The sequence below is a fragment of the Megalops cyprinoides genome, chromosome 25 (genome assembly GCF_013368585.1).
Source record: "Megalops cyprinoides isolate fMegCyp1 chromosome 25, fMegCyp1.pri, whole genome shotgun sequence".
Taxonomy (NCBI): domain Eukaryota; kingdom Metazoa; phylum Chordata; class Actinopteri; order Elopiformes; family Megalopidae; genus Megalops; species Megalops cyprinoides.
The window spans coordinates 19,390,920-19,418,496 of record NC_050607.1 but is presented as its reverse complement, the minus strand read 5'-3'; the positions used below and the strand labels follow the sequence as shown (position 1 = coordinate 19,418,496).

At 47.0% G+C, this 27,577-nt stretch overlaps 1 protein-coding gene across 4 annotated transcripts; it reads left to right on the top strand.

Annotated features, from left to right (window-relative positions):
- The first annotated feature begins 1,051 nt into the window (after positions 1-1,051).
- Positions 1,052-26,324, top strand: impdh1b (IMP (inosine 5'-monophosphate) dehydrogenase 1b). 4 transcript variants are annotated; one of them, XM_036520119.1, is made up of 16 exons: positions 1,052-1,109; positions 2,621-2,719; positions 2,842-2,916; positions 9,931-9,979; positions 16,153-16,254; positions 18,269-18,343; positions 18,693-18,899; positions 19,612-19,699; positions 20,466-20,665; positions 21,437-21,527; positions 21,802-21,897; positions 22,117-22,260; positions 22,818-22,962; positions 23,220-23,363; positions 24,177-24,260; positions 26,209-26,324. In XM_036520119.1, the coding sequence occupies exons 2-16, from the start codon at positions 2,622-2,624 to the stop codon at positions 26,228-26,230; spliced, it is 1,620 nt and encodes a 539-aa protein (XP_036376012.1). In that variant the 5' UTR covers positions 1,052-1,109; position 2,621; the 3' UTR covers positions 26,231-26,324. The 4 variants fall into 4 exon arrangements, with proteins under 4 accessions (XP_036376012.1, XP_036376016.1, XP_036376013.1 ...); XM_036520120.1 differs by lacking the exon at positions 1,052-1,109 and adding an exon at positions 1,118-1,199; XM_036520122.1 differs by lacking the exon at positions 1,052-1,109 and adding an exon at positions 1,206-1,335.
- The last annotated feature ends 1,253 nt before the right edge of the window (positions 26,325-27,577 follow it).

The window sequence follows — 27,577 nt, the reverse complement described above, 5'->3', positions numbered from 1 at the left end:
CTAGATATTTACTGAGGCAGCTGTGGGTTAAGTACCTTGCCTAACGGTACAACAGCAATGCCACAGAAGGGAATCAAACCACCAATCTTTCATTGACTAGCCCTGGTCCTTACCACAATGCCACACTACTGCCCACATGGCTACACCATAGCACCCCACCTCCTCCAATTGTACTCCACTTAGGATTTATATTGTACTAATACTCAACGAATATTTCCTTCTTTTAGTTCTTTGATGAGGTACGTTACAACGGACTCTAAAAGGTCATTTGAGGTTCATTCTGGATCAGTTTATTTTTTTAAAGGACCATTGTACCCCTTATCTAATTGGTTATACCTAATTGATTCCAACTGACTTTAAATCAGACAGCCACGCTTTCCAATTGACTTCCACACCATGTAATATTCTTGGAAATACCGCGAAAGTGATTGATTCGATAACTGGTCACGTTCTTTTCGTGAGATAGCCGTGCTCCATCACGCGTTTTTAATATTGTACTGTATGGCAGCATTACATTAGCCTGCGCAGTGAGTCCGCATTGGTTGCAGCTTTTCATCTCTCCCTAAGTTGTTTTATTATAGTGTATGAATAACATTTAATGCTGTTATTTTATAGTGTTATTTAACTTCTTGAAAGATGACCTACAATTTGTGGGACGTCCTGCTCATATCAAATTCAACAATTTACAATATTTTGAAAGAATAGTTCAAAGAAAACGCACACTACGCAAAAATCTTGAAAATATTTTCCGATATTTCGATATTACAACAAAATACTTAATGATTTAGCGTTTCAGTAACAGTATGCACTTTATCGTTATCAGTTACACTTTCACTATCAGTATGAAAATGCACCAACAGGAACCGCACTCAGCATTTGAATATTCTGACATTATTGAAATAAACTTCAGTAGATTTCTCCGTTTTAACGGAAAGCCAGCTGAATAACCGTCTCAATTAGCCGTGCGTCCACTCGGCTTACGAAAGAGTTAATGCCACTACTGCTGAGCAACTGCTCAACCACGTGTGATGCTGGAGTAGAAAGGATATGACGCGTCCTTAAGACCCATTCTTCATAACGCTCATACAGTATTATCCGACGGCAATCACGTAAGGAAACCGTGTTCTGAGCATCACTGGAACTGGGTCAGATAGGCAGCGAGTGATCGGGCTACACTCGGGTTTTCTCCGCTTATTGCAGTTAGGTGGCTTGTGAGATTTTTTTGTGCATCCAAGCAAAAGTTGCGAGCCGCGAAACGTGCGCACTGCCAGCAGCGCGTTTTAATAGACGGACATTGAAGGGGGGTATACTGCAACTTTAACGTTTTTCTCCAAGGTTTCGTCTTTATTTCGAGGTTTCCCGAGCAGTCGTGCAGTAGTGCATTTTTGTCTTTTTTTTGTTTCGCTTCTGTTTATTACAAGTGAACGAGGAAGAGCGTGAAAGGTGTTTGCTGGCCATAGTTGGGAGCATGTTTCTAACAAATTTCCTCCTGCGTGGGGATTTGGTTTGTAGCTAACATTAGCTAGCCAGTCAGCTACCTACTCATCTAACGTAAATTTCATATTCGAAATGTTGGTAGCTAGCTAGATGGTTGGGATATAGCTGTGTGTAGCGTACAGTCTTTATGCTTTACGGAAATTGTTTTCAGTGCATGAACGTTTCATAACGAAAACAAAACAGACTAGCTAGCTATAGTCTGGCCAGCTATACTTATGGTCAACACATTGACAAGCAAGCTAGCATGCTAGCTAGCGACATTTCCTTACCGCATGTGTTCTGTTACGATGATGAAATAGCTTGCTTGCAAAATACCGTCGCAGTGAAGTCAAATCACGTTCATTGTCAGTTGATTTAGGCATTGTTGCTAGCTAGCTAGCCCTCTGTTTTTCATAAGTCCATCATATAAGCACAGGTACTGTGGTTTGATTTTTGCGTTAGTCTCAAAACAGGCAATGTTATTGTGAGGTGGGTGGATAGAAACGGGTGTGTCATTATAAAACGCTTGTGTCGTGTACGGTTTTAGGAGTACAGCACATGTAAATATTGCTGGTATTTAATGACTGGCGTGTTGAAGATTACGAGATGGCCTTTTTTAGCAAGCCAGTGAATTTGCACATTAGTGTTTTTAGTCAGCAGTAGACAAGCTGTGCTATGAATCTATGTTTACACTCAATGTAGGTCACCGGGCCAGTAGGTAAAAATCAATCTTGCTCTAGTGCGTCAAAACAAACCTGAATGCCTTTATATCAGTCGGCGCCACAGCCTACATCTCTTGCTTTTGTGTTTTCCGACTGAATGTTGGCAATACTCAGCATTGCTGTAGCTAGTTACCTTCGCATTTTATATGTGTTAGTGACTGTGATCTGACAGGGTTTGTCAACTCAGCATTGGTAGACTCAGTCAATCTAGATTATGTTCGGCTTTGACAAACCCACGGTCTGTTTCATGGCAGAGTATGATAGCCAAATACTGTGTTAATGAAATGAATGAAGCCTGTGTGTACGAATTTGGCGCATCCGCAGGTTCAGACCGTTACGTAAGCGCCATACCCTTTGCCGGCTGTCTCGTTTCATGGTGGTGTGGTATTTATTTTGCGCCCGATTTCTCTCTTCTCCGGCAGCATGGCAGATTACCTGATCAGCGGAGGTACGGGCTACGTCCCGGAAGACGGACTGACAGCCCAGCAGCTCTTCTCCATCGGTGACGGCTTGACCTACAAGTAAGTCTCGTCCAGCCCCGGCTTCTTCGCCGCCCCGTGAGCGCCCTAGCCCCAAGCATTTGGCGCACATGGCCTCCTGTAACCGCGCATGTAATGATGGGAAACACGTTTTGAATCGCCAGATCCGCTCCTCAGTCTACCCCTGACGGGCTCACAGCCGAAGAGCTATGCTCGAAAGGGGATGGATTGACTTACAAGTGAGTAAGACCGCTGGTTTTTACGCTTCGCAGTAACCCTCTGAAACGGTGAGTTCGGCGGGGGGCAAAGTAACCTTCCTTCTCCGTCTTCTGAACCACATGTAAATCTATGTACGTCTTGCTCTCCTACACGTAGTGGTGGATGATCAAGAAATGCATGCCAGCCTATGTAACCTAAATTCCATAGCTCTATTTCTATACTTCTAGTACATCTAACACAGCAGGGCACTCACTTGAAATTGGCAGTTGTTAGCAAAATGTGGTATGTGCTTATGAGAGCTAGGAGCTCATTACTAACTCACTTTAAACTTCTATCTGCAACTAAATTAGCCTTGTTGAATGACTTAAGTCCTGTCTGATAACCAAACAGAATTGTAATGCATGACTGGCTATCCTGTTCTCTGACTCTGTCCCTCTCTCAAAGTCTGCTGATCATCCTTTTTGTCAAAGTCCTTGTGCCAGTCGTGGTCGTTTCCGCTTCATCGCTGAAAGTTTAACCTTTCCAATGAATTCCCCTGCCCATTTTTCACAGCATGCCTTGCTTGGTCTGGCTTTCACTGTCCGTCTAGAGTAAGCCGTGGTCATTACCCACGATGCCTCTGGCTCGATCGCTGCAAAACCTGCCGGCGTCTCCACCCCAAACCTGTCACTTGTTCTGTGTCGTCTGCCACACCAGAAGCACTGACATCTCTTCCCTCTCGCATATATTAGGTCTCGGTTCAAGTGACACAAGTGCACACATTTTCCTCATATCAGTAACGCTTTCAATTCATTTCAGTACCGCTATTGAGTTTGTGGTGCCTGTTTCCTGTGTGTAATAAAATGACACAGTCCCTACTCTGAAGGAACAAGGAAAGAAATATGTATGTGTGTAGTGTGAGTAATATGAGAATGTATTCTATAAAGTATAAATATAATGTTATTTCTATAGATTATTGAACTCCTGACTAAACCTCATTTAGATTCAAAGCAGTGTGAGTTTGAAGGGTATCTGCGGTTGAGTGGTGTGTGGCGTTTCTGTCCGCTCCATTCAGGCTCCGGCCCGCGGTGCGTGGTAATCTCTGTCAGGTGATGCTGTGGGACCCGTGTGGAAGAAACAGTAGGCCCGTTCACCAGCGAGGGTGGCTAATGTCTGACAAGCAGGGCCTAATTTGGCGTGGATCGCCCAGGCCGCCCCAGGTCCCTGTCCACACCCACGTCCCCTGTCCTGTAATGCAATCACGGGGGGGGATTCACATGACCGGCCCTGTGGAGGTGTCATGTGTGTTGCGGCCCATGTAAAGAGCACAACGTTATAAAAGCCGGCGTTGTCCGCCGGAGGGTGGGGGGTCGGGGGGGATGCGGAGGGGATACCAGTGGTGCTCAGCTCACATCCTGCACATGCATCACTGTGTGCACGTCTACAGGGCTCCAAACCCCTCGTAGCATCGGTGCACAGGTGCTTAACACCAAAGAACTGGAACTTTTGCTGTGCCTGATAAAAGCAAAGAAAGTTACTCAGGGGGTGCTTGTGTGTACTTGGCCTGCGCTGTCCCCTGATATACTGTAGTTGTAAAGGGACGTTAAGCAGCTCCCAAGTGTTGGTTTGTGAAAGAAAGGGAGACTGCTAATAGGATTAGCGCATTTTTAAGGTGTTTTCAGAATGCAAGGAATTCAAGAACTCACTTTTAAATGTCCCCAACATATGACAGAGACATAGTTTTCGGTTGCTTTCAGGAATCTGTTATGTCGGATAATCGTCATATACATCAGTGCTGGATATTTGATGAGTTCTGTCACAAGCTAGTTTGGGATTAAGGCTCTCCAGATATGGGGCATGGTTTATTTCCCAAAACCCTATCCTTCCCCTTAACCAATGATAAAACAATATCCTGTAATGGAAGAAAAAACTGGTGGAACATGTGTACATACCCATGCAAACACTCCTCTTACCAAATTTAACAAGACTGAACTGTCATTACACTGTAGTGAAGCCATTTTTACAAGAGGAGCACACCATCCTCATCAGCCTCGAATGTTGATACAAGGCGCAGTGCTGTTTCCCCATAAGTTCCCCTCGCTGCCAGCTTTCAGCCATAACAACGGTGATCTCTAGCTTTCAGCTGCGATGGTGTGTACAAACTGTCCCTCCGCTTTCAGACAAAACCGTCCTGGCTAGAGGACGGGTTTGTTATTGGGAGGGCATGATGTAAGTAAGAAACGATGCGGGGTCAGCATTTGGCAGAGCCGTAACCTTTCTCATGTTTAATGTTTAGAAGTGGCGCTGTTAGCTGCGCTTCTGGGTCATCTGTCACATGTAGCCCCGAAGAGCAAGCATTGAGTGTAAGGTTAAGGTAATTACCTGCATATGACCGTGCTGAGTCAATGGAGGAATGAATAATTTATTGAAGAGAGACAGAGCAAGGCGTTGGGAAAACGGCGTCGGAATGAAGCGAACGAAGGCGCAGGCGGCCCTCGGCCTTGTGGGAAGCTGCCGCCGGCCTGGCGGACAGGCACACAGGTGCCAGCTGGTGACACAGCCGCAGGCAGGTGGCAGTGAGACGAAGCCCCCCCCCCCCCCCCCCTTCCTGATGATGTCACGCAGGACAGTCGTTAAGGGAAGCTGCTCTCGGGGGCCGCATAGCAACCTTCAGATGGTTGCCGTGGAAACCCAGCACGTCCGCATCGCCCCGGCCCTTAAACATACAGGAGTGCTGATCGGGAGGAGCTGACTCTTGCCTGTTCTCCCGCTGACGTGACACACTCTAGGTTATTTCAGTACAGACTAGCACTAAGAATGACTCCTGGCATGATTAATACAGAGCACACTGACTGTATGAGTTACAAGTATGTGTGATATTTATTTAAACACAAAAGCTCAGTAGGTGAGACTCGCTGTCTGGACAGGCCTGGTTTGAAAAGCCCAGTGTTGTCAACTGTTGACGTACAAACTGAATCTAACATGTGCGTAACATAGTGTAACCCCCATGCATAAAAGTGATACCCTGAAAATCCTTAAATCCTCAGACTCTTATGTAAATAATACCCTTTAAAGGAAGCCATGAGGGATGGGTTCAGAGCTCCTGCGGACGCGCACAGGATAAGGCCCATTAGCGTGAAGCTAGCCACATCGCTGCCCATTAAGGTTATTAAGCGGTGCTGGCCCCTGCGGTCTATTTCGAGCCGTAGGAGCGTTTAATCTATCCTAATGGCGGATTTGTCTCTGTCGGATGACGTCGGAAGTCCTGACTGCGCGGTATTGGTGTCAAAGGTCCGCCACTTAGGAGGGTTTTACAGAGCGTGGCGGCTTGGTTTGCGGTCTGAGGGGGCTGAAGCCTTCTGTGAGCTCCAGGTCTGGGACAGGTAATAGTGAGTCCTTGAGTTCATCTCATTTGGAAAACTCCTTAAAAACATGCTAATCCTATTAGCGGCCTTCCTCTCTTTCACAGATCACAGATCAATACTTCACACTAGCGGGTTTTTGAACTGTCCTTTACAGCTTACTACAAAAGTGCAGGCCAATTACGAACAGCCACCTTCAGAGTAAATTTCTTCGCTTTTATGGGGCGCGCAAAAAGAGTCGGCTCATTGGTCTAAAGTACCAGCGTGCCAATCCTGGGAGGGGTTTGGAGCTCTGGTCTGTCCTGCTGCCTCTGAAGTCACTTGTGGATCAGGCTGCTGTGTTTTCGGTGAAGGCATCACCAGCTCTCACTGTCAGATCATAGGAGTTTGGGCATAAATGCCCAAATGTATATGTATTTGGGCTTATCGTCACTGCTGTTTGTGATGCGATTCAGTTCTTCCTTTAAAGTTTTGCATTGTTTCTCACCAGCCTTGCTAAAGAGCAGAGCAAAGAGCCCTGGTTTCTATGCTGTCAGCGTCGCCGTAGTTCATGTCCTATAAGCCAGTTCATTCAGTTGACGTAGTTTTGTGCCGACTCAGTGTTTCCTGACAGGGTTGTGGGATGATGTGCCCTGTCGCTCTAGAGGGAGATAAACGGACACCGTTTAAAACAGGGACGAGCAGGAACTCCTGTTGGATGCGGTAGGAGGTGGCGTCTGAACCCACATTTCAGCCCTAATGCTGAATGAGCTGGTAGCGTGGCTGGATGAATGTCGCGGTGTGCAGGGTGGCAGGGATGCTTTTTGGAGCAGCGCTGCCCTGGGCGTCTGCAGCCTGCCGTTGTTCAGGCCTGTTTGCGTCCTGCTCGGCCGGGGTTATTTTCTGCCTGAACCGCCGCGGGTGGCTTTTAGCGGAAGAGGAACGCGTGTGTTGTCACAGTACAATGCTCTGAAAGGGTCCCGATGGCTTTTCTTGTGCCGTTAGTGACGCAACAGTCCCCCGTACCCGGCGGCGGGAGCCAGGGCCACCTCCGCTCGCCCCACGTGCTTTGTCCCGGGAGCAGACGGCCCCGTGTTGCACCTGAACGCTCACAGCCGCTCTCTGCAGGAGCATTGTCTCTGAGGCAGCAGGAGGTCTCTTTCAGAGCTGTGGACGTGGATTGGATCCAGCAATCAAATTAAACAGGAGCCTGTATTGCACTGAGCAGAGAGGTTTGTAGTTTGTCAGACACTGCCTTGTGGTGCCTCTTTGGGGTTAACCTTTTAAGAATGGGCCAGGAAGGAGGCATAATTCTTAACAGTTGTACCAGGTTATTGGTGTGAACCCAGGGTAGGATTCAAGGGTGCAGTTGTACCATTCAGCAAAGTAGTGAAAGTACCTGACAGCACATCGAGTTGTACAGATGCATAAAATACGAATCAGAGGTTGCGTTAGACTTTCTCGTTGTCCGTCATTTTGACGGACAGGGTCGTAAAAATTCCGTCGTAATTTATTATTACTCGTCATTTTAATTTTCATTTTTTAATGATAATAAGAGATATTCAATAGCATTTAATTTTCATTCATTTATTTTTTAATAATTAACATACAGAACAAGCTTATAGATTATGCGTTTATAAGGGCATGGAGAGAAAAGATGAACAGAGACGCCGAGCGTGCGGTCACTTTTCACGTCACCACCACACGTATAGGGTTGGGTACCGAAACCCGGTGCCGATATTAAATTTCAAGTTCAAATTTGCCTTAGCAATAAAAAAAGCTGTTCTTTAATGTCATCGACCGTCGTTTTGTGTTTTTTTAAAACCCTTTAGCACGTAACTTATTTTATATGTAGCGTGCGTTACATTACATGGTTCGTTTTCATCAGCGTTTAGATTCTCATAGTTTTTACCGTCGCTTCTGCTATCTTTTAATGTTAAATCGTTCCTCAAAGATAGAATTAGCTTGAATTTTTCCAATCTCGTGTTTTAATCGCACCCGTTTTAGCATACGCGCTAAATGGCTAATCACACCGATGTGACCGTACGCGCGAAAGGGTTAAAGAAACTTGGGACACTCAGCTGCTGAGACATTTTGCAATGGTATGTAGCGATATAACCTAACAATGCGATGGCTAAAGCCAGCTATAGCCAACGAGGTCATGCACGTGAGATCAAAGACAAGACTAGATAATAGCTAATTAATATGCACACTCGCCACCAACTGGACAGGGATGTGAATTTCTTAAAGTTACGGTAGATCGCCCTCAGTGTTCTAATCTGTCAAAATGACGGACGGCCTTCAGATTTTTCCGCCATTGTTAAAAAAAATCTGTCAGTGACAGAATAATTGGTTAACGCGACCTCAGGTATGAATCGTATGCTCTGCAAGTCATCCTGCACAAAGCCACTTACCAAGCAGAAGGGCTCAATAATGACGTCACTTTGCAAAGGTTGGAGATGGAAATATTGCAAAAGAAGCACAGTATTGAATGAGGGTCCTCCATTTTGACAGGATGGAGATTTCTTGAGATTTCTACAGTACCAGGCAAAAGTTTGGGCATACTTTTCTTTGTTTGTTTCTACTGTTGTCAACATTTTATAATAATAGCAAAGGTGTCAAAAATATGAAATAACACAAATGGGTTTCTGCAGTGACCAAAAAAGTGTTAAAAACAAATCAAAACTATCTCATTATTTAGGCAAAAAATAGGCAAAATATATTTTTTTAATTAAATTCTTTTTGGAAAGAAATTCATTCATAGGCATCGACTATTTACATTTGTCTAAGAAACAGATCTCAAACATGTAAGCATAAGTCTTTAGATCAAAATGTCTGAATGCATGTTTCACATTATCTTAATCAGGCCCGTCCAGACTTTTGACTGGTACTGTAAATTTTGCGCAGACTGAATTGTTCCTGTAAAAAGTCACAGAAAATGAGAATACAGTAGAATACAGTGAATTAGCGTATTGGTCCCTGGTTACTTTTAGAGTAGGACTAGGGGACCTGTGTTTGTGAAGGGCTGCGGGATCCGCTGGCTCCCGGGCCCTGACCCAGAGGCACTTAGCGAAGCTGCGTTTCTGTCCAAGTTTATTACCCCCCTCGCCTGGTCGCCTCGCGCACGCCCCCCCCCACTCCAGCTGCGCGCAGTAAACGCCGGTGATGGACAGGCCTCGTTTGTGTCTTATTTTAGGCCCTGCAGACTTTGTTTAGTCTGCCCCCGAAGGGCGAGCGGGGAGAGGTTTTGGCGGGGCGCCGTGTCGCGAACCTGAGGCCCCCGGCGGGTTCCTCGCTCCGGGACAAGGCAGCTCTTCTTTGCTTCACGTGTCTTCTTCTGTTGTTTTTGTTTGCCTGTGTTTTTAATCCCATCCAACCAAACCACTGAACCCCTCCCGCTTGAAAAAAAAAACGTTCATTTTTTCTGGTGGCTGTCAGTGTGCCATTGTCTATTTATATATGCACTTGTGTGCTTGGTTCTAGAAGTTACAGCGAGGCTGTAAAAAGTTTTATATGAATGACTTGTATGGGTTCGTAAGAAAGCTGAGCTAGAATGTTTACATTCTGGTTGGGTGTTTGCTGTTTCCTGTCATACTCAAATGCTTTCAGTGCTTGGAACCCACTACCAGACAGCCAGCCTTCAATCTGTCTGTCAACCGCGCGATGTGTGGTAGCTGCCCACTGACCTCAGTTCCTGTTTCTTCTCTTTTCCAGTGACTTCTTGATTCTGCCCGGATTCATTGATTTCACCTCAGATGAAGTGGTGAGTGCCGACTCTGAGAGACACCTGTGCCACACCTAGGCTGGCAGCATACACAACCAGGAGGCGAAGGATAAGCACAACGTGAACACATTATTTGCAGCCCGTGGTACACTGATCACATGTGCCAATGTTTGGTTCAGGAGAGCAACAGTCCTGAAATTTCACTGACCTTTCAATCTGTAACTGAGTTTATGCAGGAGAGGCCAAGGATTGGTTGTTTGGCAACCATAATTGTCAAATTTTAAATAATGTTAGTTGATTTTGAACTGAGGTAAAACTGGGAAGGGTCAAAGCTGAATGAAAGTGAAAGTGTAACCCAACGTAAATTTTATAAAACATTTTGTATTTTATTTGAATAGACAAATATATTTGGATAATTTTTTTTGTATTTCGGGGTGGCAATGTAGCAGAGTGGTGCTGTGCCCTTGGGCAAGGTACTTAACCCAAGTTGCCTCAGTAAATATCCAGCTGTATAAATGGATAACATTGTAAAGAACTGTAACTTATGTAAGTCGCTTTGGATAAAAGTGTCTGCCAAATGAATAAATGTAAATGTATTTTAAAATGGTGTTTTCTATCTTGTCAATTGAGGTTGGGTTGTCTCGTTTACCGCTGGGGTACAGACACGTGGTGCGGTCTGTTTTGGGTGATTCAGACGCTTTCCGCCTTTATGCTAGTGCAAGCGCACGCCTGGGGATTGCAATCGACCACCAGTTGCAGTAGAACAGTAAACAGCTGCGCAGGCAATGTGATATTATGAGCTTAGTGGCTAGGCTAAAAGCCATTTTATTCCAGGGCTGAACAAAACCAAAAAAAAACCCCTGAACGAAAAAGCCTGATTTGTCAGCAAAGTAAGAAGAGTCAGGTTGTGAAGCTCATATGCAAATGCGGCTCTCACATTAGAGCTGAGCCTCAGAGAGCCGAAGCCGTTGCCCGCGTGGAAGACGTTTAGGTGTGACTTTTAGGTGCTGTTTGTCAGTAACGGCAGAATACAGGCTTCGCAGGCGCATGTCTCGTTAGTCCATCTGCGGCCAGGCGCTGGAGGGAAGCCCTGCCGGAAAGAGCGCACTCTGTTCCTTGTATGTGCCGCCACAAGAGTGAGTGAACGCACAGTAGCACAGCGTACTGTCTGTTTGTCCATTGCCGCGCGTGAACGCGGCCGGCCCTAACGAAGGCCGGCCCTAACGAAGGCCTTTGTTTGTTAAATCCTCCTAAATGCGCGCGGTCTGAAACGCTAGCTGCAGTCGGGCTGCGTTGATGAAGCGTCTGTCGGTGGTCGAGAGGACCCCCCGCGAAAAGCGTGTGCCGGCGACAGTTTGGCTGGCAGACCACACCGCGGCTTCACTGCGCCGAGGAGAACGTCTCGGCGGCACCGTGCGCCGCTCAGGTGTCTTTGGCATGTAAACAAAGCCCACCGGGGGGGCATTGTCGTGGAAACGCCTCGTTTAGGTGTAGCCGCGACCGTCCCCCTTTCCATGCTGCTTTTGTCTTAATCCCGGATAAAACTGCCTGGGAGCGCTCAGCTTGTAGGTGCGTGAGGGCCGGTGTAGCTACAGCTCTTGAGGTCAGCATGTTTGTCACGGATTCGAACGGAACACAGGAAAAACCCCTCCCCCACCTTGCCCCTCCGACTGGGTCGTTAGCGCGGTCCCAAAGCGAGCAACATGTGAACGGAGTCGTCAAGGAGAGAGGGTTTCATCAGAGCAAATCAGCTGCTGCCGCTATAATTAACAAGGAGAAGGATGGCTTGCTGTTCGGAGCCTCACGCTAAATTTCTCCCTCTCCCTACCCTGACTGGGTTGTACTCCACGCTTGATTTTGAGTAGCAAGTTGACGCGAGTGTTTTTCCTTTGTCACTGAGTTTGGTGGTTGGTGAAGTGACCACCAAACCACTACCAAACTGAAAGCTTAACCTGCTTTAGCTTGCTGCTCAGTTAGGCATAAGGCAAGTTAGGCATAAGGAACATTTCAGTTTAAGGATTGGAAAGAGTGCAGTTCAGACTCGGGCAGTGTGAGGTTATGCCGAGTTTCTGATCAAGGCAAAACACTTTGGTTTGGCCTTTATACGTGGAAGGGGACGTGTGTGAGCTGGAACTGAAGCAGATCAGTTTCACTTTTCTACGTGCGTGAAAACAGAAAAGTCGGGGACTTTTTTCACCTCCAGATGACCTTCACAAGTTCAGAATCCTTTGCAGTTTTGTACATTGCATTACATGATTGGCATTTAGCAATATCCAGAGCGACTTATAGGTTAGTTTTTTTTAAAAAAACGTTTTACCCATTTATACAGCTGAATGTTTACTGAGGCAATTGTGGGTTCAGTACTTTGCTTAAGGTTATAGCAGTAGTGACCCAGCGGGGAATTGAACCGGCAGCCTCTCAGATATGAGTCCTGTCACCCAGTTGATTCAGTAGAAATGCTTCTGCGAAGAGAGTCCCCTGGATTTCTGAATGGAGCGCGTGCTGAAAAAGTGAGCGCGATTCTGCGTGCAACGCGGGGACAGGGGAGGCGGGAGCAGGCGCGACTGCCGAGTACACAGGAACCTGCTGCGGGAGGGCGGAGGCGGCAGGACGCCCCCGCCGGGTCTGTCAAAAAAAAACGCCCTTTGGGCTCCCCTGAGATCCATCGCAGCTCGGAACCGCAGGGCCCATGCCGGGCCCAGACGTAATTACTGACTGGCGGAGTCTCGAGTCCAAACAACGCCTCCGCGTGGTTTTGTTTTTTTTTTATAGGCCGTCTCTGGTCCTTCCAGCGCGGGCTTTTTTTAGCCCGGACGGGGTCACGTGGCTCTGTTTAATTCGAGGTTGTGTTTATGTTCGGTCCCGGTCGGGGGGGCACGTGCCTCAGTCTGTGCCCTTGTGGAAGAGAACGCTGCTTGTTTTCGTGGTCGACTCTAGAAGCCCCGCGGGGAGGTCAGACTCAACAGGCGCAGAGAGAGCCCGTCGCTCTCTATGTGCGCGAAGCCCAGCTTGTCGAGCAGCAGGTGTTCAGTTAGCCGCCTTCCCAGAAGCGCCTCCTGAGTGTTTGGTTACCCGAATGCGTGTCTCTCTGCGTGTCTATCTCTGTGTCCCTTCAGACATGGCGGGTGGAAGGCGAGTTCCTCTAACATTGACAGGAACGTTTGCGAGTGGTTGCTCATTTTGACTAGTTTTTTGAGTCAGTGATGTTGACATTCTACGTCCAAGGTTATTTGAACAGTCTCCTTGTGCTGGTGGGAAATTCCTCCCCTTTTTGATGTAGTCTGTCAGCTGCAGTCTGTGTTTAGGGTGGTTTGAATCCTTTCGTGTGAAAAATCCTTTAGTAGTTGTTTTGGCCAAATTGGCCAAAGCAACAAGCATGTTTTTATGGTCATATCATTACATTACATCACATTATCGGCGTTAAGCAGACGCGTTTATCCAGAGCGACTTACATAGATTAGTTTTTTCTTTTACAGCTTATGCATTTATACAGCTGGATGTTTACTGAGGTAACTCTGGGTTAAGTACCTTGCCTAAGGGTACAGCAGCAGTGCCCCAACGGGGAATCATCTTTTGGTTACAAGCCCTGCTCCTTACCGCTATGTTACACTGCTGCTTCAGTACAGTTGGGTAGTGGTTACCTCGGGTACTACCTTGCTTTGAAATTAACCCCTGTCCTTCTTGAATCAGACAGGATGCTCTAACCTCTAAGCCTCTGACTTTGTGAGTACGTCTCTTCTAGAATAGCTCCACTTTTAAATTAATGGTCCCACCCCATGGGTACCACAGTCTCGTTCCAAAAATGAGATTCCTTCCCGCTACGCCGAGCCCCTCCATTCCGAGCTGGGTGGTGCCTGGACCACGGTCTCTCGAAAAAACGCATCTCGCAGAGGCGGTCACGTTGCTGTCTCCCCTCTAATGAGGTCTCCGGGGCCCAGGTGGGCGGGTTGACCAGAGCACCGCTCGTGTTCCCAAGACAAACGCGCCCGTCCAAATGACGACTCCTACCTCACACAGGGGATACACGTGGAGCCCCCACCCCTCATTTCTGGACCCAGAAAATAGCATGAAGACAAGCAGAAGTTAGTTTGTGTGGTGGTTTTTCATTACTCAGTAAAATAGCTTGTGTAGTTTGCCACCGTAGGCTGAATTAACAGCAGTGTGGTGTAGTGGTAACGAGCAGGGATCATAAGCAAAAGGTTGCTGGTTCCATCTCTGGAGCACTGCTGCTGTATCCTTGGGCAAGGCACTTAACCCAGAATTGCCCAAGGAAATGTCCAGCTGTATAAAATAATAAAACTGTAACCTATGTAAAAATGTCCAGCTGTATAAAATAATAAAACTAACCTATGTAAGTCACTACAGATAAGACCATCTGTGAAATGAGAGCAGTGTAATGAATCGAAAATGCAATGCAATATGTTATCATTCAACATGAATGCTTGTGAAGACCTGGACATTTTGCATGCAGGCACACAAAGTCTGCTTGGTTGCTTTATCTGTGGAAATTCTCTCAGTTTGGACGGGTCCAGACAGGCCCTGTTCTCTGCGTTACGAGTGATCCAGATGGATAAAAAGCCAGGGCTAAAAATAGGTAGGAGAGGACAAGCCCTGGAGACGGGTGCTGCCAGCGAGATCTGGCCCGTGAGAAGCGAAGGGGGGCGCATTCCGTTCCCGGTGCGCGGCCTGATCGCATGGGGGTGGGGGGCGTGGGGGGGGGCCGAGGCGAGCCGCGCTGCGGCACCGCCGGCTTCCCAGAACGCACAGCTCTCCTCACGCAAAGGCGCTTGCCCTGAGAATTCCAGGTAGGAGGCTTGGCAGGCCACGCCGTCTGCATGAGGATCCTTAATCTGTTTAGGAGAAGCGTCCCGACCCTCAAGGTCGCGCGGGAAGGGCGTCGGCGGATCAGCGGTGGCGACCTTCTGTTCCCTCCCTGCGCCGCGACCCGCGCCGCAGCCACACCGCTTGAAGGCCTGCTCCGGTCACCGTGACCGCCGAGGGACACAGCTCAGCTCAGTTCATTCTGACATTCTTAGAGCCACCAATAAGACACTGGGTTTCTAGCACATTTCCAAAGACAGCAACACAAACAGCACAGTTGTGTGGATGAATGAAACTGCATTCATTTACCAGTTTGTAGCTGAGTTATTCCACAATCCATAACATATGAACACACAAGTTGAGTGAACGAATGGTTAAAAAGCTTTTTCCGCTTGGCGTCTTTCCGTTGGCTACATTTTACATCGGCTTTTGGCTAATTATGGAGCCGTGTTGATTTAACCACTGAAAGTCAGCACAGGTATGGCAGGTATTCTATCAAAATAAAAGTACCCGTAACATAAAGGTCAACTGTCTCTGCAGTTTGCACTCATAAATAATAAACTCAAAATGTACTTTAATTGATTTACTTTTTAACCAGGCTCAAACAGTAGCTCTGAAGAGAAGTTGTTAGGACGCTGCTTGTATCCTGATAGCATGGTACCTGAAAGTTCCTGGTGATGATACATTACATACATGCAAATTAGCATTAGGACCAATTGCAGTGCAACATTCATGAGTCTATTGACTATTTTCATGACTATTTTCATTAATTTTCTAATTCTTTTTGTACCACCAAAAGATTGTTATTAACAGCCAGGACAATAGATCAGACATATAATTTTGAAATAAATGAATAAATGAAATGAATGAATAAATGAAATGTAAAGTTTTAAAAAACTTGAGATGTGTTTTTTTGTCAGTGATTAATATGAGGCTATTATATTAACACTTTGCTCAAGTCTTTTAGATTTCATATTTGAGTATCAGCTGCTTTCATATGTGTGATCATACGCCATATATCTGTACTCGTCTTTTCTATCTAATAAGCCTACTGACATATTTATTTTACCGAAAATGACATGTCGTTTAATACCTAGATTTTATAAATTTCTATGCAGGCCTGACCCCTAGTGGACCCCTCATGTACTACATTATTTTCTTTGCTGATCTCCTTCCCTCACATATCTTAAGATTTTAACATATGATCTGTTCGGCCTGCTGAATATGTACAGTAATGTACAGCAAGTGCAATTGCAGTTCAGTAACTTCCTTAAGTGCACAAGAGCAGCGTCTGGGAATTGAACCAACAGGCTTCCGGTTTGCAAGCCCCGGTCCTTAACCCACCACGTCGCCGACATGATGAGGTGACACCCCGCATCTCTGTGTTTCAGGACCTGACCTCCGCCCTGACCCGCAAGATCACCCTGAAGACGCCCCTCATCTCCTCCCCCATGGACACGGTCACAGAGTCGTCCATGGCCATCGCCATGGCGGTGAGTCACGAGCCCCCCCCCCGTCACTCACGCATTTACATTTACATTTACATTTATTCATTTGGCAGACGCTTTTATCCAAAGCGACTTACAAAGGTTACAGTTCTTTACAATGTTATCCATTTATACAGCTGGATATTTACTGAGGCAATTGTGGGTTAAGTACCTTGCCCAAGGGTACAGCAGCAGTGTCCCAGCGGGGATTGAACCGGCAACCTTTCGGCTACGAGTCCTGCTCCTTAACCACTATGCTACACTGCCGCCCCTGCCACATTTGCCTTCATCTAGCATATCCGTCATCCGTCCGAATGTGAAGGTGTCTACAGATAAGCGGACGCCCTCATACAAGCCAGGTCTTTTCCTAAGACTTAAACACCGGCTACATCCTACTCCATTTAAACTAAGAATCGTACTTCAACCAGACTATTGGCCACGCGTGCTTCTACAACAGTTGTGCAGGACACATGGAATAAGTATGGGATGGATGAGGTATACATGAACAGCTACAGTGGAAACAGTTTATAGTGATCACGTCTGTCCGGGTGACATTGATCGCTATAAGCAGATGATCATCATAACCGATGTTTTTCTTTCCTTTATTTCTCATGCAGATTACTATGTAATTGACATTTGTATATTTATTACGTGAATAAAAAGTAATGAAACGGACAGTGTTGCTATTTACTGAATTTTGACCCTTTCAAAATACAGCACAGCTGTTTCAAACGCTTTTCAAATTACAGTACTGTACAAATTAAATTACTGAAGTGTGTATAATTCAAATACACTATTATACAGTACAGTACTGCATATAAAACACAGCTTATTGTAGTTTAAATTATAATTAGGCTATAGCCTAAAACGTAAAAGTATTGTGCGGTTTACAAAATACAGTAACATCAGTAGTGCAAATACAGGCTAAAACGCGGCTTGGCCGGGGTTTTCGGCGCATTTCTCAATTTTAACAGAACTGAAAATGGTGGTAGCAGGGTTTGAAATGAAACTTAATCTTAAAATATTAAGATGAATGAATCTTGATGAATCTTAATCGTAAAATATTCATCCACCTGACGAGGGCGGCTTCAACCACAGGTGCTTTCCCCGTGCGCATTCGTTTCCTGCCTCCATCATTAGCAGGCAGGACCGTTTCTCGTTGTTTGAGTACACTACACAAAGTAGCCTGAGGAACACTCAAGTTTCGCCGCTGCATGTCTTTGGCTCGTTTTTGGCAGCTTGTCATAAGCGTTGATGAGTCTACATTTGTCATTGAGAGAAAAGGACTTCCTTTTTCCCCGTCATGATTTCTGTGCACGCGGCATTAGCCTCAGGTAGCTAGCCGGAAGCAGACGGGTTACCGCAAGGCAAAGTAAGTCTATCAAAGTAAAGAAAAAAAAAAAAATTACTGTATTTTTAATATTTTCCATATGTTGTCATGTATAAAAAGACCCAAAATGAACACTGTAATTGGACTACTTGATTTCTATAAGCAAATTATTTAAGCAGTATTTGTATATAAATGATTCTGTTCCAGGCATTTTGATTCATATAAGCGGTTGATCACTATAAGCGTGATCCTGGTCTCCTCCTCCAGCAGTCTGTGCTGTGCACTCAACTTGGACTCTGGGTGATTATCAAGCCTGGCTGAGAAATATTTCCCTCAATTTGATAGTCAGATTGGGTCTGCTCTTCAGACTGTTCTAGAGGCATTACGCTGGCAGTCAGCCATCAGAACCACAGCTTGTGCACATACGCTACTGTGCTGGAAGAGCAGGCAGGCAGCAGACTACCGTTTCCAGCAGAGAGGAAGCGGTATGAAGTACATTCAACTAGCTGCACATTGCCTTTGGTAGTTGTAGTGGTATTACACACCGGTCAGAGCCAGCTGCTGCCTCAATCCAGCCTGAGGATCGAGGGCAGAGCCAGGTTAGCTGATCCAGGACCAGTGGTGAGTGCAGTTAGAGGCAGCGATCGACTGGGGCCTTTGGTTCATGTGGGCGCGGTTTGTGTGTTCCAGCTGATGGGGGGAATCGGGATCATCCATCACAACTGCACGCCGGAGTTCCAGGCCAACGAGGTGCGCAAGGTCAAGGTAAGAGTGACATCAGCCGGGCAGATTTAATTACGTTACATCACATTACATTACATTACATTATCAGCAGTTAGCAGACACTCTTATCTAGAGCGACTTACATAGGTTACGGTTTTTACATGTTATTTATGCGGATATAAATAACATGGATATATTTACTGAGGCAATTCTGGGATACGTACCTTGCCCAAAGGTACAGCAGCAGTGCACCAGCTGGGAATCGAATCGGCAACCTTTCAGTTACAAGTCCTGCCCCTTACCGCTATGCTACACTGACGGGTGTAATGTGTGAAGGAAAGGAGCCGTCTGTTCTCATGTTGTTGACCTCTGACCTTTCCGCCCGCGGCAGAAATTCGAGCAGGGCTTCATCACGGACCCTGTGGTCATGAGCCCGCGGCACACGGTCGGGGACGTGTTCGAGGCCAAGATCCGCCACGGCTTCTCGGGCATCCCCGTCACCGAGACGGGCAAGATGGGCAGCAAGCTGGTGGGCATCGTCACCTCCCGCGACATCGACTTCCTCACCGAGAAGGAGTACGACAGGCCCCTGGAGGAGGTGCGTGTCTGAGTCTCTCCGCGCGTCTCTGTGTGTCTCTCTCTCTGTGTCTCTGTCTGTGTGTTTGTCTTTGCCTCTGTGTCTCTGTATCTCTGTGTTTGTGTTTGTGTGTCTGGGTTTCTGTGTGTCTGTCTCTGTGTTTGGGTGTTTGTCTCTCTGCGCATCTCTGTGTGTCTCTCTCTCTCTCTCTGTGTCTCTGTCTGTGTGTTTGTCTTTGCCTGTGTGTCTCTGTATCTCTGTGTTTGTGTTTGTGTGTCTGGGTTTCTGTGTGTCTGTCTCTGTGTGTTTGTCTCTCTGTGTATCTGGGTTTCTCTATGTGTGTATGTGCATGTGCCTCTGAACACAGTGTGTATGCTGTATACAGTGTAATTGTAAGCACTTGAACGCTTGTTTTAATCATACAGAAACATCACCAGCATCGTTTCGATTCGCGTGTATGCATGTTTGCCTGTGAGAAAGAGGGGGTGGACTGTGTAAAGCCTTCTCGCTGCTTATAACCACAGCCGAAGCCATGATCTTAAAAGAGTTTCCCGAGTTCTTCCTGAGCCAAAATTTGCCAGGTAGATCAGACCAGATCTATCGGGCAGGTGACAAGATTTGTGCTTTGTGTCAGCACAGTCTCTTAATTAAAGGAATTCCATTCCCTGGTGAAGATGGCTTTGGGACTTTCCTTCTGCTGCACACTGTATGCACTGTATCACCTGTTTTTCAGGCTATGACGAAACGGGAAGATTTAGTCGTAGCTCCGGCTGGAGTGACTTTAAAAGAGGCCAACGACATTCTCCAGCGCAGCAAGAAAGGTAAGACATACAAGAGGTTCATGGGAAATGGTTGCCTAGTTTCTGTGGTTGTGTAGCGTCTCTGCTTAGTGTGTCAGTGGGATAGGGGCACCGTCAGTTGCATGTTTCTGCATATTTAGCAGAATAGTGCTGGATCTGATGTAAGTATGGCACTCCAGGTCCTAGTCAGGAGTTAGACTGAGTAGAACAGAAGCATTCTGATTGGACCAGGGCACATGTTAACCCCTAACCTTCTGGAAAGGCCTACTGACCACTCGGATCTAACAGGGAGGGCTGCTGCCTCGGTACTGAGGAAGAGACAAGGCAAGGGTGCATTGTTTCAGTGAGTGGGGTTGAGAGATTCTAAGACCATTTTCAGTTGCCTTTATTTTCTTAACTATTGAGATGAAAATACTGTACAGTGCATTATCTTTTTCTTTACTGTCCTGCAAATTTTCCTCTTTAGTTTGTTTGGTAGGTAGTGGTAGCCTAGCAGTGAAAATGACACATTTCTCTGTGCCAAAAATTCCAGGTCTGGATGTACTTTTGACACAAAAGAACTCTTTTAGTACAAACGGATCACAACAGCGTTTGGTCTCGTGTGAAGGCTGCTTTTGAGACCTCAGTTATAGCTGTCATTGTTTTGTAACTAGGAAAATGCAGGAGATTGCTAGCATTTGGTCAGAGCCTGTGGTAACAATGAGATGGTCAATCAGCAAGCAGTTTGGAGGTGTCCCTCCTCAGTCGCCCTGTAACCCCCCCTCCCCCATCTCCACCCTCTCCTCAGGGAAGCTGCCTATCGTGAACGACAGCGACGAGCTGGTGGCCATCATCGCGCGGACGGACCTGAAGAAGAACCGGGACTACCCGCTGGCCTCCAAGGACTCTCGCAAGCAGCTTCTGTGCGGCGCCGCCATTGGCACCAGGGAGGACGACAAGTACCGGCTGGACCTGCTGATGCAGGCCGGCGTGGACGTGGTGGTTCTGGTGGGTCCAGGAGTCCCTTTCTCGTCTGCTTTTAACGGCACCGCAGCCAAAAGGTTGCGGTCCGTGTGCCAACCCCCTCAGTGCGACACAGTGGTTTGGGAAACTAAACTTGTAACCAGAAGGTTGTAGCAAGTTGTCGCAACCCTGGGGCCAGTCGTATGCCGTTTACCAGATCTCTGAGCTGTGCTCCGTCAGACGTTCACCCAAAGTAACGGATAACATTAGACGTAAGCTGTATAAATCACTCTCCGCTTGCTCAGACGAGCAATGTAATCCATTTACATTTGCATTTATACATTTGGCTGACACTTTTATCCAAAGCAACTTATAAATAAGGCAGAGTAACACACAAGTAAATTGTTATATAAGGAGTCAACAATATTAGAAGCACTGTATGACCAAGTTTCAAGCAAGGCAAGTAGTTGGCCAGGCAAGGTACAAGCTGGCTAGTAGAGATGTAAGTGCATGAAATCATAGATGTGAAGGAAAACAGGGATTAAGACATAAGAAAATGTTTTAGGTGGGAGTGTTTCAGGTGTTCAGGTGAGTGCGGAAAAGCTGTGTCTTCAGATGTTTCTTGAAGATAGTGAGGGACTCGGCAGATTGGATGGAGTGTGGAAGTTCACTCCCCCATCGAGGGACAATAAAGGAGAAAGTTCTGGATACTGACACATTCCACACACTCACGCAGTGGATGTTGATTTGTGATGGAAGCTTGTGTTATATAGTGCACTGCTGCGAGTCGATCTGACAAGTGTGGTTCTTCTTCAGGACTCTTCACAGGGGAACTCAGTGTATCAGATTAACATGATCAACTACATCAAGCAGAAGTACCCAGAGCTGCAGGTGGTCGGGGGGAATGGTGAGTTATACAGCATGTCAGTGCAGCAGCTTATCAGCTGTGCTTCCAATGCTAGCATTTATAATCACAAATAGATTATCGTCAGATTGTCATGAATTATATTACATTCTATTAACATGGCTGAAGTACTTTCAAGTCCACATTGAATTTGTTGTTGTGCTAGTGTATGTAGTTTGTGTGTGTGTATTGTGAAACGTTCTTCTTGATGTCATGTTCTGTGATGCAGCGGTGAGTATGTGACGTCGTCTTTGTCGCCCTGCTCTCTGTGACACAGTGGTGACAGCGGCTCAGGCAAAGAATCTGATCGATGCTGGCGTGGACGCACTGCGCGTGGGGATGGGCTGTGGATCCATCTGCATCACACAGGAAGGTGAGGAAGAGGAGGAGGAGGAAGGGCACACCTCTGTAAAAAAAAAAAAAAAAAAAAAAAAAAAAAAAAAACCTTTCTGAGGCTCTGAGAACCGAGCTCAGCATCTTTGTGTGAATAACTTTAACGCTATCTCTTAATAACGCATGTGCAAGTAAGACCTCCCCAGCGTCTGTTGATGTGACAGTTTGTGACGAGCGCGCCCCCTCCTCTGATCCGCAGTCATGGCTTGCGGCCGGCCCCAGGGCACCTCGGTGTACAAGGTGGCGGAGTACGCCCGGCGGTTTGGCGTCCCAGTCATCGCGGACGGAGGCATCCAGACGGTCGGACACGTAGTGAAAGCTCTCGCCCTGGGAGCGTCGACAGGTCTCTGACGTCAGCCCGCCCCTTAGTGCGCTCCCGTTACGTCTGTGGGGATATACAGACCTACCTAAACAGGAGATAAAGCTAGCTGTGCACACAAACAAGGGGTTTATAATGTATCTGATATAGTTGCACACCCTCAGACCCCTCTCCCTCTATGACCTCACAGACAATGGTGTCATATGGCGTTGTAGTCACAGAAAAGTAAACTAATAGGAACCAGTTAAAGTTAATATTTGACCCCTGACCTCTGTGACCTCATAGACAGTGGTGTTATATTTCATTTCAGTCACAGAAGACAAAACTAATAGGAACCAGTCAGTGTTAATAATATTTGACCTCTCCCCCTCTATGACCTCACAGACAATGGTGTTGTATTGCATTATATTGGCAGAAGAACAGGCTAATAAGGGCCAGTAAGAGTTAATAATATTTAACCCCTGACCTCTGTGACCTCATAGATAGCGGTGTCATATTTCATTGTAGTCGCAGAAGAGTAATCTAATAGGGCCCAGTTAGAGTTAGTAATATTTGACCCCTGACCTTGCTTCTGCCCGCAGTGATGATGGGGTCATTGCTGGCCGCCACCACAGAGGCCCCCGGCGAGTACTTCTTCTCTGACGGGGTGCGGCTCAAAAAGTACCGCGGCATGGGCTCCCTAGACGCCATGGAGAAGAACAGCAGCAGCCAGAAGCGATACTTCAGGTACTGCGGTCGGACCCTCGGTAAAGTGCGTCGCTCACAGTTTGTCTAACACGTAGCTGTGCGTTTGCACAGGGTTGCAGCAGCTAGATACACGGTAGCTGCAATAGCTGCTGTACGCCTAGTGACAGTGAGCACCGATGGTGCAACTGGCACGTGGTCTCAGGTCACAGTAGTCGAATCCCCACACAGATGCTTATGGCTGATTGGCTGTTATCCCACTTGCCTAGCGCTTGACATCCTTGTTGTTCCGTCAACAGCGAAGGGGACAAGGTGAAGGTGGCCCAGGGCGTGTCCGGCTCGGTCCAGGACAAGGGCTCCATCCACAAATTCGTCCCCTACCTGATCGCCGGGATCCAGCACGGCTGCCAGGACATCGGCGCCAAGAGCCTATCCATCTTGCGGTAAGCAGCGCGCCGTGACCTGGCCAACTGCGCACTCTTACACAGGTGTCTTTCATACTGGGTGTAGGAGGTGGAGAAATCCATATGGATCTGTGTTAATGACAGCTTGTCTCTCACATCCCCTACCATGTGTGTACGCCTTCATAATGCAGTGTGGTGTTGTGGGTTAAGGCAGAGCCAATGGCAAAGGCAGACATATGTTACATTATGTTACATTTCCGATTGCAGACCCTCTTATCCAGAGTGACTTGTAGCGCAAGAGAAGTTCAAGTTTCAAGTTTATTGTCATATACTTGATAACAATGCAACATCGTTACCAGTAATGAAATTCTTAGCCTCCAAGCCAGCTCAATTTAACATAATCAATAAATAAGTAAAAATAAGTAAAATAAAATAAGTAAAATAGTAAACAGTGTAACAGTGTGGCAGTGTAAGCAGCAGTGCAGTGCAATATTGATATAGTTAAAGTGTCTAGTGGTAAAAAAAAAAAACGATGTAAACGGTGTAAACATTAGTCTTAAAGTGGCCAATTGTGTGAGGAAAGGGTCACTGTGGTGAGTGTGTCCATTCAAGTTGATGGAGCAACAGTGTCAGACCAGACTAACAGCACTCCCCGACCAGTGAGTGTGAGCATAACACCATTCAAGCCCGACGTGTGCAATCTGACTAGGCAATGGAAGCCAAGTATACTACCATATATCAGTCACTAGATCAAAGAATCCAGAGCACATGGGAATAGGACATGTAAAATAAACATCAACAAGTACTTCAAGTAGCTTACTGAGCATGCCCTGTCCCTGCTTGTCTCCCTAGCTCCATGATGTACTCTGGAGAGCTGAAATTTGAGAAGAGGACCATGTCGGCGCAGGTGGAGGGCGGTGTGCACGGGCTCCACTCGTAAGTTACCCCCCCTCCCTGCCCTGCAGATTCCGACCCCCGGCCGCCGAACTGGGGGTGCGCTAACCTCCCACGCACACGCGCTGACCTCACAATAACACATTCGGTTCTGTTAGCGGACACCGCTGCTCGGCATCGTTGGAGCATGCTGGGAGGTGAAGGTCACATGACCTGGCAGGAAGTTCCTGCTTGGGTAGCGTGGACGGCAGACTGCTTTGCTGTAGTGGGAGAGGGCTGCTTCTCTGACTTGCACTCACGCTCCTGGAGCAACACGTCTTTCAGTGGGTCGTCCCTACAGTCACCCAAGGAAAAAAAAACCCTAGCGCTCAGAGTAGTCACTCCAAACCTTGATTTAAAAGCCTTGGTCATATTTTGTGCGCAAAAGCAAGCACTGTAAGTTTGGCTGAGGACTAACTGTAGAATTAATACCTGCTGCTTAGATGTAGGACAGTGGCTGACAATCCAAGACATTGAAAATGTTTTTGATTGTGTAGTAGAACTGCGTGCACAGAGCATTAGCAGCCACTGGTCTTCACTTCCAACCATGTGACGCGCTGCAGCCAATGAACTCTCAGCTCTGAAGCATTGGTAAGCTCCAGTGCCCCATGCTCTGTGAATGCAGCCGAAGTGCAGAGGCCTTAGCTCGTGTCCTGGTTAGATGTGCTTTTATGTGAATTGGTCCGAAAAATGCCGCCAGTGCTGGTGCTAAATTGATCACCATATTGTGTGAGGAATTTGTAGTTTGTGACACTAGTGATTAGACGTCAAAATGTCTTCTTTTTCTTTTTTTTGTTTATTCATGCACCCATCATAGATATTCTTTTGTGCCATGTAAGTACACCAGTCTCGTGCTTATACAGTAACGCAGAGATACTCCAGATTCTGGTGAAAAGGTGGCGGTGTATTCATTATGAGTAACGACTTGGGGTTGGTGGGGGGGGATCGCCTAGCCGTGCTTACCAGCTGTGTGTCAGGCCACATGTTTTGGGACAGCTGTGTTTTAAACTGAGATAATGTATGCACAAAGACTGACCAGTCAAAAGGAGCCAGTGACATTCCCACTCAAATCTTGCAGTCGACATTTCTCATTACATTAGGGAAAGTGGGTAATGGGCGGTGTACCTCCCCCGCCATTTGGGGAGGTTTGCGCATAGTTTTCTCAGTTAAGAGCACGGTTGTCACCAGGAGTACATGAGGTTGTCTGAACTAGGAGGACCCAACGCATAGCTGGTACGCAAGGCCAGGGATCCCACATTTAGTGTTAGCGACTCCCTCCTCATCTCTATCCTTTTGTGTTTACTGTCTCCTGTTGTAAATGTCACCCTGGAGCTAAGACCCTCTTACAGTTCCAAATTAGAGTAGATTTTCAGCATAAAAGCACCTCTTGCATCAATTACATTGTCATAAATAAGTTTGCTCCTAAAACAAACACAAAACTTCCAGTTTTTTGCATGACAGGATATACTTACTGAAGAAGGAATAATAATGCTGCTTTCATTATTTGCCTCCTTAGATAATTTCAGTCATTTATCATCTTTATTCAGTCTCCTAGTTTGCGTCTAAATTATATGCCACAGTTCCATAATTGTACAGATGCTAAGTCTTCTAAAATCTATTGAAAAGTTAGCAAGTAGTAATGACACTAATGCCTAAAGCTATAGCAGTGAGGACATGTTTTGTCAACAGCTAAATGGGAGTATGTACATTCTTTTAAAGGATCCACTGGGGCTGTGCTTTGTAAACCACCCAGGTTCTGTTGCTGACAGATTGACAGGTCAAGTAGGGTATACCTCAAGTTAATGAAATGTCTCCTGTTGTCCCTTATGGGGGTTGTAGTGCAGCTTTGAAATCCAGGCACTGAAGCAGACTGTCCTTGCTGTTGTCACTGTTGTTGATGAAGTGTTAAGTGTCAGGGTTTTGAATTGCGTGTTGTCTCTCCTTTCCACAGTTATGAGAAGCGGCTATACTGAAGGCGGGGGAAGGGCACTCATGCGGATGGCCCCCAACGTTCCCACTCCAGCAGCGACCAAACGCAACGGACACATCTAACTCCCCACCCCCCACCCCCCAACCTCCTCCCAAACACCACCCCGCCACCCTGACCCCACACCCTCGCCCGAGCAGGGTTACGCCTGCGAAGGTTCACCCGCGCCTGACAATGGATTTGCACTACCGACTCCCAGCGGAGTCTCAGGGCTTATAAAAACAGAAAAATTCCCTCTCTGACACACACGCCCAAAACCACCCGCCCAATCCATTCTTCACACACTATCGGGAGCCTCAGCCTCCACGTACACTTCCCGGAGAGCGGCGAAGGGCACCCCGCGCGTGCCAGGGCCTTGGCAGTGCTTCGACGGGGCCGCACCTGCCCTTTGTAAATAGCCAGGCCAAAATCCCTCCTCCCCCCTCCCTCCTCAGGTGGCTGAGGCCTCCCGAGGGGGGGGGGGGGGGGGGCTTGCGGAACGGTCCAGAAAAAAACAGGAGCGACACCAGAAAGGTTCCTCTCACTACCTAGTGTACCCGTGGACGTCTTTGTTTTGTCGTCTAGTTTTTAAACAGTTTGTGAACGTAAGCACTCGACATTCTTCATTTCCCTAAATAGCATCTTCAACCCCCCCCCCCCCCCCCCCACCGGCTAGGTAGACTGGCCGAGCAGTCAAGGTTTACAGGGCTGCTACAATTTGTAAGGGTACAGTAGAGGTCAGACTGTGACGTTAGGTTCTAGAAACCGGCCACAGGGTCCATGGCAGGTGTTATCGGATGGAATCCACCTGGTTCTAAGTATTTCCTTTCCTTGTTTGTCTCATTGCACCGATCTAAAGCAAAGACAGCAGTGGAAACGGGCTGAATCCTGTTCAGGTCCGCCAGGTGTTTTTGTCCTACGCGTTTCTCACCGAGGGGGGAAACGGCGGCATTTTGAAAGGAACAGCTGCTGTGCTTAGCAGTGCTCTGCCCTGAATCCGTTAGTCAGAAGGCCCCTTGCATCATTCACTATGCCACGTAGTTTAGTCGGTGTAAATATAGTTGGGACCAAATGCTAAACGTTAGCCTTAAATCAGGGATATGTTAAACCAGAGAGCCTTATGAGTGAAAATCAAGTCGACTGTAGATACTGCTGTGGAGCTCAAACTGCAATTCTGTGGATTTCAGGTGACGTGGAAGCAAACCGTCTATTCCCCTTGAAGAGAAACAAAGGCCCCAGGTGCTAAACGTGCATGAAGAGTTTAAATAGCGTTTTTTTAAAAGACGTACTTGAAATTATTTATAACCGGCATCCGTTTCTGTTTAAGCATGTGTTACACGACCACGGCTTTTGA

Excerpts from the sequence above, each read along its gene's own strand:
- impdh1b (XM_036520119.1), top strand. The coding sequence starts at position 2,622 with ATGGCAGATTACCTGATCAGCGGAGGTACGGGCTACGTCCCGGAAGAC. Across the intron at positions 2,917-9,930 it reads GGGGATGGATTGACTTACAA|TGACTTCTTGATTCTGCCCG; the intron begins GTGAGTAAGACC and ends TCTCTTTTCCAG. Across the intron at positions 18,900-19,611 it reads ACGACAGGCCCCTGGAGGAG|GCTATGACGAAACGGGAAGA; the intron begins GTGCGTGTCTGA and ends CCTGTTTTTCAG.